This window comes from Branchiostoma lanceolatum, chromosome 6 (assembly GCF_035083965.1).
Source record: "Branchiostoma lanceolatum isolate klBraLanc5 chromosome 6, klBraLanc5.hap2, whole genome shotgun sequence".
Classification (NCBI taxonomy): Eukaryota; Metazoa; Chordata; class Leptocardii; order Amphioxiformes; family Branchiostomatidae; genus Branchiostoma; species Branchiostoma lanceolatum.
The window spans coordinates 9,062,638-9,074,363 of record NC_089727.1 but is presented as its reverse complement, the minus strand read 5'-3'; the positions used below and the strand labels follow the sequence as shown (position 1 = coordinate 9,074,363).

Here is an 11,726-nt window from a genome sequence, read left to right as displayed (position 1 = left end):
CTGCACAGAATGATACAAAAGGAAAATATTAAGTTCACTTTTTGAAAGTAGAATGGCAATAGTCTTTCAAGTATTCTACATGTAGAAATTGATCTGCTTGTCTCATTTGAATGAGAAGGCAACTAGAACAAAAGGCTTGGTAAAGAAAGTGCAAACTATTAAGGCAAGTCCAAGGAATACAAGTTTACTATGAATATTTTTGGCAAATGTTTGTATCAATTGAATACATCTTTCCCTGATGTCATCCATATCTACTACCTGTGATAGTCACTTAGTTTCACTAAATTCACAAAATCTATCCAGTTTCTTGAGTAATTTTTGTATTGTGTTACTACCTTTAACTTTAAGTGGTTCAAAAAATCAGTTAACAGTGAAATACTGGATCTTGCCAGCATGTGAAAAGCTTTTTTGGTGCAATGTACTGTAACAATTGAATATTCAGGAAATCACATGTACTTACGTTGTACCATTGCAGAACTTCACCACTAGCTTCTGCCCGTTTGTCCCTGTGATCCAGCCAGGTAGATAAACGAGTGCCACGGGATCGGCAACCGCCAGCACGCGGTCTCCCAGTGCCAGCGCGTGGCGTTTGGTGAAGGCACCGAAGATACAGGACGAGCTCTGTACCTGCATGGTTTCATCGGCCCACTGGACGATGTACTGACGACCATTTCCTACTCGCTCTTTCACAGTTCCTGCAGATAGGTGAATACATTGTACAGTGTTAACAAAGTATACGAAATCATACCACAAAATACTAAGTAAACCTTTCTTTCACATTTTCCTAGATACCCAAGGGTTGTGTTGTTTCTCTTTTCTCAATGGTTTATTTTCAACTCATGATAGGATTTAACATATAGGAATCAACACCTCCAAGTCTTAAGTCCTGTAAAAATAATATAATACTTTGCTTTACCAAGTTATAAATCTTTTATCTACAGCTTGCCGCATGAAGAGGTCCCATCTGTGAAACTCTATGAAAGATTTGTCAAAATTTTGGATTTAGTAAATACGCAAAAAGAAAACCATCACAAACATCTCATGATCTACAGTAACCAAGGACATACCCAAATGGTACGCTCCATCATTGTCGTCCCTGGCAACCACCGCGTGCCCCACCCAGCTGTCCTCGCACTGCAGAATGTACGCCACATCTTTCTCAAACTTCTCGGTGACCATCTTGTACACCTCCTCCCTGGGTACCTTGGCCTCGGCGCCGTCGTAGTACCGCACCACGGTCCACAGGTCGGGCAGGACCTCCAGCACCACCCCCGGGGCATAGCTGAAGGAGTAGCTGGGGTGGAGACCGATGATCGGGTCTCCAGACTGGGACAGCAAAGGAAAATCAAACCTCAGTACATGTATCAATTGATCGATCCTGACCATCAACCACAATTAGCAGTTAAACCAATGATAGCATGGCAATTAGCTGTTCGACCAATGAGAGAGTGGCTACATGTCTGTCAAATATTTGAATTTTTAAGGATACGTTCTATTTTGCCGTTTGATGGAGGATGGCAGGGGCTATGGGATCGTTGTACAAAATGTATTTACAGGTTTGCAGTAGCCAAACCTATTTTGTTTTCCTTGGCATCTATGTGAACCGCCATGTTGGATTTTGACATCACTTCGCTGCCATCTTGTTTATGTTTATGATTATAGTTAAACTTAAAGTCGTTCACACACTATATGGTGTATAGGGCGGTGGCCATCTTCATCCTTGGCCCTTGGGCCACACAGATGTATGTGCAAACACATTGTCAGATAATACTATATATACAGCAGGGTGCTAGTCCAATGGTAGCACAGTGTTTTCAACTCCCATACTGTTGTTTTTAGGTAGGCAGATTGTGCTATCTCACCTGTATGATGTTGTTGGCATCGTCCTCATCAGTGATGATGTCCTCCCTGAAGATCCTCTCCATGTCCCCGACACTGTCCTCGATGTAGTAACTGTCATCTCCAAGGGCTTGTTTTACAGTACCTACAAACATAAAGAGTCACAATGTCAGAGTTCAATCCTACAACAGCACAGAGACAAGAATACCATAGCATGTCCAGGGCAAAAGATATAATAACTGGAAGTTTTGCTGCAGTACCAACAAAAGCTGCCAGGTGCCCAAAATCAACGTTGGTTTTCATGTCCCCAACATCCACCCACATACCAAATATCATCACAATCCATTTGGAGGTTCTTCAATAATTGCTCCAGAAACACATACACACACAGACAGACAAACAAACAGGCCCAAAACTATACCTCTATTTATCAAGGAGGTAATAATGGCTAATTGGTGACATGCACCTGTTTTGTCAAACATGAGGGAAATGTTGATAAACAGTACAGTACTGTCTATTTTGCATACCATGTGCTGCTATGTTGCTTTTAATAAAAGTTTGAAGTTTGAAAAAAAAGGATATGATAATATAGGGATGACCTCTACCTCTATAGTACCAGCCCTCATCTGACCACCTGGCCAGAACTTCCTGCCCCGGCCCCAGTTTGGGTAGACTGTGTCTGGCTACAGCTGCCTTCTCAGGTACGACCTCTGGTGGTTTGCGTGAGAACAGCAGCCCTCTGTCACCCTATAAAAGGCAGCAATGGTGATGACAAGGTATAATCTTTACAGCAGTCATGAACGAACAACAGCACTGCCTACCAACTGCAAAAATCACAAATTAATATCATTCCCTTATTATCAATTCTATCATGATTCATCTCTTTCTTATGCCTGTGTAGTTCATACTGGCAGACTTTATCATGAAATAGGTTGACATCAGAAAAAACAAAAACATTTAAATGAGATATAACACTACATGAAAGCTTCAAATATGTTACTGTAACATCACTACCGGTAGACATCATTCAGACTTTTAAAACATAAACCTTCTCCCTGCTGCCTGACCCCATAACCAATGCAAATGTGGTGCCAAATGGCTACCTAATAGCATGCTGAGGGTTAAACATTTACAAACAGCATTTCTCTGTCTATCAACCTCAAGTACACTGAAGTAGCCATTTGGCACACAAGTCCCTATTGGTTACAGAGTTAGGCAGCAGGGAGAAGGTTAAAACTACATGGTTCTACCATACCTGAGTGACTAAGACAGATTCATTTCCCTGTGGGTCCATATGCATGGACACTTTGGTCTCCTCTGCCTCACTGGGATCCTTTGTTTTCTCCTCTTCTGTCTCTTCTTTCTTTCCCTCACTCTTCTGGCTGCTCTTCGTGCCATCCTTCTCCTTCTCTTCTCCATCCTTCTCTCCTTTCTTCAGCCACTCTCGAACTCTCTGATGACAGAAATTTAATTCAACAACAATTATCAATATTGCTTTTTGTGACTTTCTGTTCTATAGGTATGCCCAGTATTTAAAGAATTTGCTATATTCTAGATATAACCTCCACTAATATAATAATCTGCCAGGCTACATAGATTTGCCACTTTGAAAAACAGTGGGTTTCGAGAGACCTCTAGCGCAGCACCATAGATATTGGGTTGGATAAATAAATGGACATATCTTTTAAGGGTGGTGGAATCAAGTACCGTGGTGGAATTATGTTAGTAGATGTTACATCATTTGGTGGTACTGTTACAGTAAATCTTTTACAAGACCAATTATATGATCTAGATGACGGATTCCCGCACAAACCTTGGTCTCCTAGTGCAACTATACATAAACCACAAAGAGTTCCAGGAGAGGTGGAACTAGATCTAGAACCGAGCCTTCCTTGAGGGCTTCTGGTGTTTATTTTAGAGGAACTACAGTAACAATGAATTTGCATCTATGTTCTAGCCAGAATGAAAGCATTTTCTGTCATCTCAATTTTGATTGACAGAAAAAGTTCACTGGAAATATTTTTTTTCTACCATGAGAGGAAGTATGCGGATGGACTTGTCTCACCTCTTGATCATTCTCCTCTTCAATGTGCTCCAGGTCTCCCTCTGTTGGAGGCTTGTGGTCCACTGGCTCAGGGTCAGAGTCAGGTTCAGGTTTGTTCTTCACCGCTTCCGACAGTTTCTGTAGTTCTTGTTGGATAGCCTGTGAAGGGAAAAGTTAAATGATAATTCTGATTACCAGAATGCTGTTTGTTTACATGTTGTTCTGTGTATCTTCTACACTAACTACAGAAGAGTGTAAACAATAGCTATATCATGTATTGTAACAGAAGATAGCTGACCACACAAGAGAATTTATAAGGGTGTGCTTGTAACTATGACTACTTTGAAAGCAGCTAGTTACTATCCTAAAGCTTGATGGGTGGGTTGGTTGTGCTGGGTAGGTTGATTGGCTGATTGGCTGGGTGGGTGGGTTGGTAGGTTATGTTTGTTGGGTGCGTGGGTGGGTTGTTTGGTTTGCTGGGTGGGTTGGTTGTGCTGAGTGGGTGGGTGCATATGCTGGGTTGGTTGGTTGGTTGTGCTGGAGGTTTGGGTGGCTGTGCTGGGTGGGTGGCTGTTTGTGCCCAGGGTACAGATGTAGGTGAGTAGATGATGGAGGAGGACCTGTACCATGAATCTTACCCAGAAATCCAAATAGCAATTCTGGTACAACTTCCCAAGGCAAGAAGAAGGGGTGACAAAAACTGACATGAGTAGAGATTCCTTGGTAAGATAAACTAAAGCCTATCAATTATCTACCTACATGGCCTCAATGGTTTGTGTAAAGAAAGTCATTACATCCTTCAGACGGTTACAAGCATACAGCAAACATGTTATCCACATGGTATAGGTGTAACAGACAAGAACAGAATGGTCAGAATGAACCTGGGTACATTCTGGTGAGGAATATCATCTGGCCTGTTACACAAGGTCATACCTTCTGCTGTTCCAGCTGCTGTTCCTGTTGTTCCTGTAGTTTCCTCTGCAGGTCCTCCAGGGTTTTCTGGTGGCTCAAAATCTCCTCAATCTTCTCATCGCTGACGTGTGGCGTGGTGTGAGGGGAGGGCAAGGTGCCCAGGTCCGACAGACGCTCACGGCTGTGTATCGTGGACCGCGACGTTTCTGTCGTCTCCGACTCAGTACCTGTTGGTTTCAAGTGAAAAAGAAGTTCCTTCACCATGTTTTGTATAGACCAGTTTCTACAGATCATTATGATTGTGAATTTCTCGCTAGTTCTGCCTAGTGCATTTTTCACTAGCTCTCATGAGGCAACAGATATGCATATTGTAGAAAATTGAAGACAATAAAAGAGATCACCTATTCTGGGACCTTTCTGGGATCTTTGACCTAACTTCCTGACAGTGGGGGCATTTTGATCTCCACTACATCAAACCCACAACCAGTCTTTGCTAACACAAAATCTCCAACCTAACACAAGGAGAAGAAGACTGCTGTTAGACTCAACAGTCTGATAGGGAGAGAAAGTCTTATATCTGTCCTTGGTACTGAAAGTGTTATCTTCTGTTCAGTCCAACTTTGTCAGCGGTTACACCCTTTCCCCCTTCACTTTCTGCTACTCTACTGTATTCAAATTACTATGGACACACTTGCCAAACAAACCCAGAAACAGACCTCCTAGAATAGAGGCAATAGATTTAGCTACAATGATAATCATAAGTCACTCCAAACCTGAGTAACTCGATCCAGTCTTCTCGCTGTCTCCCTTCTCCTCCTCCTCTCCGCTCATCTCGGAGCTGCTGGTCTCCACGTGACCGGAGTCCTCGTTGTTGACGTGTTTCCCGCGCCGTCCAGACTTTGGCCGCCTCTCTCCCTCCTCTGCCTTGTCTGGGGTGGCCTGTCTTTGAACAATGTCTACACTGGGACTGTGGGGAAAACAAGGCAATCAGAGATGGCAGACTTCACCCCCTTACCCATACTGGTCTCGTTTGGGGTGAAGTAACAATTAAAAGTTAAACCATGATATCTAAAATCTTGATACCTATTTCTAAAAGCAAGAAAACCAACCATTTAGTAACCTCTCCTCTAGATATTGTCATTTATTATCACTATGTTTAACACATCCCCCCAAAGTCCTTCTAAAACATTTATAAATTGACAAACAGTTTGGACACTCACATCTCATAGTTGATCTGTTGAGTATCCTTGATGTAACGACAGGCAAACACGTATCTGGACTTGGGGATCTTCATGATGCCCTTCCTTAGAGAAGTCACCTGCGTAAGTGAAAAATGAAATACACAATATGAAACTCAAATTTTTACAATCATATCAACTTCAGATTATTTTATTACTTTACTGTTCTGATTGCTGCAAAGGCTGATAGCATGAGATTCTGTTCTTGTCATGCATGTGTGCATATTCGGTTGGTGTCAAGAACAAAGAGTGTTAATTTCATTAAGAAGCACCACCTACCCTTTTCTTGTCAAACTGCAGGATGGTGTAGAACTTGGCCTGTGCCTCCCTCCTGCGAGGTGTCATCTGTACAATCCCTGGTACCCAGCACTCCAGATCCTCTTCTGATGTTGTCTTCACTAACACAAAATCTCCAACCTACCAAATAAGAGGACTTCTGTTAGACTCGACAATCTGATTTGAATTGAACATCCTGTACCTGTCCTTGGTGCTGAAAGTGTTATTTGCTGTAACAGTTGTGGTCTTCACTAACACAAAATCTCCAACCTACAAAAAGGAGAAGATTTGTGTAAAACTCAACAGTCTATCATGGACAGAAAGTTATATACCTGTCCTTGGTGCTGAACGTGTTATCTACTGTTGGGCACAACTTGTTTTTAAAAGCAAAGGTAAAGCAGTTATGCTCAACTGAGGTGAAGACTTTTGTTACACTCAACAGTCTGATTTGGGGAGAGAACGTGGACCGCGACGTTTCTGTCGTCTCCGACTCAGTACCTGTTGGTTTCAAGTGAAAAAGAAATTCTCTCACCATGTTTTGTATAGACCAGTTTCTACAGATCGTTATAATTGTGAATTTCTCGTTAATTCTGCCTAGTGCATTTTTCACTAGCTCTCATAAGGCAACAGACATCCATATTGTAGAAAATTGAAGACAGGAAAAGAGATTTTGGGACCTTTCTGGGATCTCTGACCTAACTTCCTGACAGTGGGGGCATTTTGATCTCCACTTCTTGTTAGTCTGTGGTTATATCATTTTTACATCAAACCCACAACCAGTCTTTGCTAACCAGTCAGTAACCTTTGGCCGAGAGCTTGTGTAAACACAGGCTAACTTATTTCACATTCGATTCTGCATGGAAACAAAAAATCAGATGTTCAACTGAGAAATAAACATACACCAAGCCCTTAAAACATACCCTCAGTTCAGGACATGCCCTGGCACCGCCCATGGGGATGACAAATCTGGTGGGAGTAAGCTGTCTTCCACTGCCGTGGTAATCAACAATCGCATGTCTGGAGTTTGGGCACTTGACTACAACCCCTGTAAGGTCAAAATAAGAGACATTTAGATTGCAAGAATCTTAAGCAATATAACAAACTAGCTTAGTGCCAACAGCATGCAGCACAAAAACACCTCATGTTGTTTTTGCTATTTACAGTATTCGAGGAAAGATTGTGGCAGATTGAAGGTTTCCATTTTTCCCATCTGATTTTGATTTTTTTCTTCCATGTATATAATATGTTCTTTTATCACCATGTCTTAATTAAGTGAGCTAAGATAATCAAAGAGTTTTCTGTTCCACTTACCACGTACTCTAGCTGGGAGGTTTAACATTAGATCATCCAGAGAAGCACAGACAGTACAAGAGAGTACACAGAAGGCAAGTTTGAGTCCAGGGAAAAGTTTATCATCATACACACAAGACGAATACATGATAGTCATTTTTGCCAGATCAACAGCATTCCATCATACAAGACAGAAGTAGACTAGGGGATGTATTACAGCAAGGAACAACAACTTGAAGAACAGATACAAGGCAAAGAACAGAAAAATTGATTTAAGAGAAAGCACTTTGAAAACAATAACTGCATACAGTCATAGACATCTTTGGACACAAATTTAAAGAGATGTTGGGATAGAATCATAAAATCAAAGAATTTCTTTAATAGGAAGCTTTATTATGATATCATAATATATTAGGATTTAGGAATGATATAAAAACAATTACATATTCCCCTCTCAGACTAGAATTATTAATTTCTTACCGGGATAATAAAAGCCATCTTCTTCTTTCCTTGCTATGACCTTGTGACCTTTCAGTTTATCCAGAACTTTCTTAACTCGATGCTTGCCAGAACCAGGTGTGCTCTTCTCTCCAATGCCACCACTCCCCTCCAAGACACTACCCAAACCCTGCAATAAGACAGACCAAGGAAGGGATGAGTGACACATGTTGGAACAGCAAAATGCCAGTAAGTGAAGGTGATCATGCATCAGAATACCATAGATTATCCTTTTTGATGAATCAAATGTTTCCGGTGTATTGGGTTATTTTTTTTATTGATGCAGATATATTAAGAAACATATAATTTAAGGGTTTGGCATGCTTTTGTTTGTTTATCATATTACAAAAACATTGCACCATTTATCAATAAAAATGTTGTCAAATTTGATGTACATTTTAAAACATGCAATATTGTTGTTTTCAATACAATATCTTTAAGTTAGTAATTAGTTTGTGAGTAAACTGCACTCACCCGGTAGTTTATTCTGTGGTTATAGTACGACACTGTGCTTTTATGCATTTTTTCAACACAGAAACATACTTGAAACAACATCACAAAATGTCCATGTCAGTGAATTGCTCCATGCCAGATGAATATGTCCTGTGTACCATGCACAACAATTGTGCAGGTGCAATAACCCCATAGTTTCTGTGCACCAATTGAACTCTCTTACCTTCCCCTGGTCTTGTATTGCATTTTAACAAATCTGAACACAAATATCTGAACTGACATTCAGCAATAACATAGCTGTTACATTTTCTTAGTCATTTTTCCTTAACCTTTCCCCTACTGAAGTAGCATGACCCCAAATCTGTATTGGTTACGGGGTTAGGCAGCAGGGAGAAGGTTAGTTGTATTATTGGTCTGCATTTTTGCTTTTGTCTTGAGTCCTTTTGTTTGACATGTGTTCAGTCCCACAGCACTAATAGGGGATTTACAATAGCTCTAATGGGGTAGTTACAATAGCACTAAACTAACAATCATATGCCTCATTTGCTGACTGATACTGCAAGCATTTGTTTCCCTTCAGGTTGCTTAGCAACCATCTTAGTTACGCAGAATCAACCTTGTGAGCTGTCTAAGGCTGATATACAGTAGTCTGTACAAGCAATTCTAGTCCTAGTACACAACTTTCATTCCACTATGCCTTAATGCCTTACAACAGTCGTTCTCTTAACCAGACTGATATTTAAGAAATTGGCTTTTGAAAATTAAGGAGCAAAGTATGAACATAAGATAACCAAGGTAACCCTGTTCTGAATGAACTAATTGAAATATCATTTTCATACAAGAACTGAAAATTTCTTATTCCAGAATTGAATGAATTTTCAGGCAAAGATTTACGGAAAAAAACACTTTAAAAAATGAAAAGGGGTTTGACTACTTTCTGTCTTATTGCTGTCTAGGGTTTTGCAAAGGTATTTTCACTGCAACACAATGAAGAGAGGGACTCTCACAATGCGTACATTCTTTTATTCTTACCTAAAGGTAAATGTCTAAACGTTAGCAGCAGAATGTTACTATACATGTTGCACAGAAAATTGTTCCATATGCATATTATTAATGTAGAAAACATGCTTTTAAAAGTTTTAAAAGTTACAAAGATGACAGACTTTAGCATGCATTGTTGCAAGCAGAATACTATCTACATCAATTGGGTCTCAAAACTTTGTAAGAATATAATAGAATAGCTTTGATATGAAGCATTTAGCAAATGAAAGGGTCTCTGATTCTCCCTGCAGTTTTGCCTAAGTCACTAGCTAAGGATAAAAAAAAGCAAAATGTACAAATCTCAAAAATACTGCATGCCTCATGCAAGCTTCTTATACACTAAAAAAGACTGCATGTCTAGATTAACAGGGCAATTCAAGTATAGCACTAGTACAAAGGAATTCTGTTTGCAAAACGAGACGACAATAATCTCAGACTGGTAATCTCACCCAACTATTGCACCTACATGTGGTTAGTAATGAAATGGAGGACTTCATGTTTGAAGTAATGTAGTCTTAAGATTCTCTAAAAGATAATGTCATGTCATGTCCTGTCATGATTGAGGAGTAACTTCTGCATAGAGCAGAAACATATTTTGTATTAAGTAGTTCGTTTCACTGTATCTTAGGACAAACTATTCTCCAATTTGCTATCATGATCATTTGCTAGGATTTTTTTTCACGCATTTGATCCAGTGGTAGTCAATAAAGTCCAGATACCCAAAGTGAGGAGTAATATTTGGCTAACTTCTTTCTAATCCATTATTAGCAGCACTGCAAATATTGTATCATTGTGCATCAATATTATTCATAATCATCATAGTTCATGCAACAACCTTCACTCAGCTCACAGATGTAGAGAAGTTTGGAAACCTATGCAGGGTTGGACAAGGTTTCAAAAATTCACTGGCCCTATTGAACAAGTACATCTTAGTCATTTTTAGTTGCCTGAACCGATTTTTCAATGGCCTGAAATATAGACATTACTTATATTTACCTTTTTACCTGTAGCAAGAAAATCCTTTGTTCTCTTTTTCAGTTAAAAAAAGCGCTTTGAAATGTCTTAACAACAAGATCAAGGAGTAAAGACTTTTCCGGCTTGATGATTTTATGCTTCTAGGGCTGGTCTAGGGTATCTACCCAAATCACACTGGCCCATTTGAGGAAGTACAGGACAATATATGCACTTGCCTGATCAGCGCTTTCATTTGCCAGGGGCAATTGGGCCAGTGGGCTTGTCCAACCCTGCCATGTTTTACTGCATAACAAATATTTTTGAGTAGTATGTGAATGGATGAGGATGTGTTATCTTGATGGAGTAAGAAAGTTAGGTTTCCTTCTGTACCTCAAACTCAGTCCTGCTGCGTTCCGTCTCGTCCCCCGCCTCCACCCCGGACGTCTCAGACCCCGTGTCGCTGTCATCATTGTCCTCCTCCGTTGATTGGTGAAGTTTCTCCGCGGCCTTCCTCAGATCCGTGGACTGGCGGAGGTACTTCTGACCCCGCGCGATCTCATCTTCCAGGAGGAGGACGTCCTGTTGGGGTATCGGCCATCCTTGCCGGTCCAGCGCCTGCATCATGGCATGGCGGTTCTCCAGAAACGACACAGCTTCCTCGCTGTCAAACCTGGAAAGTAACGTGTGGTCAATAAGAAGTAAGGAACTGTTTTAGGAATACATTACACAACTTTTACCGTATGCTGGCAAATGTGAGTTTCTCACAGTTGTCAATAACAATGATTTTTGTCATGTAATGGCAAGGTGATACACAGATACCATAACATAAAAAAGGTACAAAATGTCTGGTTTATAGATCTACATGTAACAACAAGCTAGTAAGGAACTGTTTCAAGAACACATGGTACAGCTTTTACCATATATCATCAGAGTTGAGTTTCTTACAAATATCTTACAAATGTCTTACAAACTTGAGAAGAAATTCTACTAGAAAGAAATACTTACTGGTCTCTTTCCTCTTGTGATAGATTCCTCCACACGATCATGTCTAATCTCCTAAAAAATACATTAGACAATATGTTAGGGACATGTATAATGTCAGATTGCTGCATTTTGAAAATATAGATCTCATTACTTTTAACCATGTTGCCACAAGAAATACAATTAGTTTGGTATACAGA

At 40.3% G+C, this 11,726-nt stretch overlaps 1 protein-coding gene across 3 annotated transcripts in view; it reads right to left on the bottom strand.

Annotated features, from left to right (window-relative positions):
- The window catches only part of LOC136436442 (von Willebrand factor A domain-containing protein 3B-like), a 39,795-nt gene that overhangs the window by 2,596 nt on the left and 25,473 nt on the right, over window positions 1–11,726 (bottom strand). For all 3 annotated transcript variants that reach the window (XM_066430430.1, XM_066430431.1, XM_066430432.1), the window contains 14 exons: window positions 11,551–11,601; window positions 10,936–11,215; window positions 8,080–8,227; window positions 7,230–7,354; window positions 6,313–6,450; window positions 6,016–6,113; window positions 5,569–5,762; window positions 4,817–5,022; window positions 3,905–4,042; window positions 3,095–3,292; window positions 2,445–2,586; window positions 1,863–1,984; window positions 1,068–1,326; window positions 461–695 (listed from right to left, as the gene is read on the bottom strand). In XM_066430430.1, coding sequence (XP_066286527.1) covers window positions 461–695; window positions 1,068–1,326; window positions 1,863–1,984; window positions 2,445–2,586; window positions 3,095–3,292; window positions 3,905–4,042; window positions 4,817–5,022; window positions 5,569–5,762; window positions 6,016–6,113; window positions 6,313–6,450; window positions 7,230–7,354; window positions 8,080–8,227; window positions 10,936–11,215; window positions 11,551–11,601 — 2,334 coding nt within the window. The remainder of the gene's footprint in view (window positions 1–460; window positions 696–1,067; window positions 1,327–1,862; window positions 1,985–2,444; window positions 2,587–3,094; window positions 3,293–3,904; window positions 4,043–4,816; window positions 5,023–5,568; window positions 5,763–6,015; window positions 6,114–6,312; window positions 6,451–7,229; window positions 7,355–8,079; window positions 8,228–10,935; window positions 11,216–11,550; window positions 11,602–11,726) is intronic.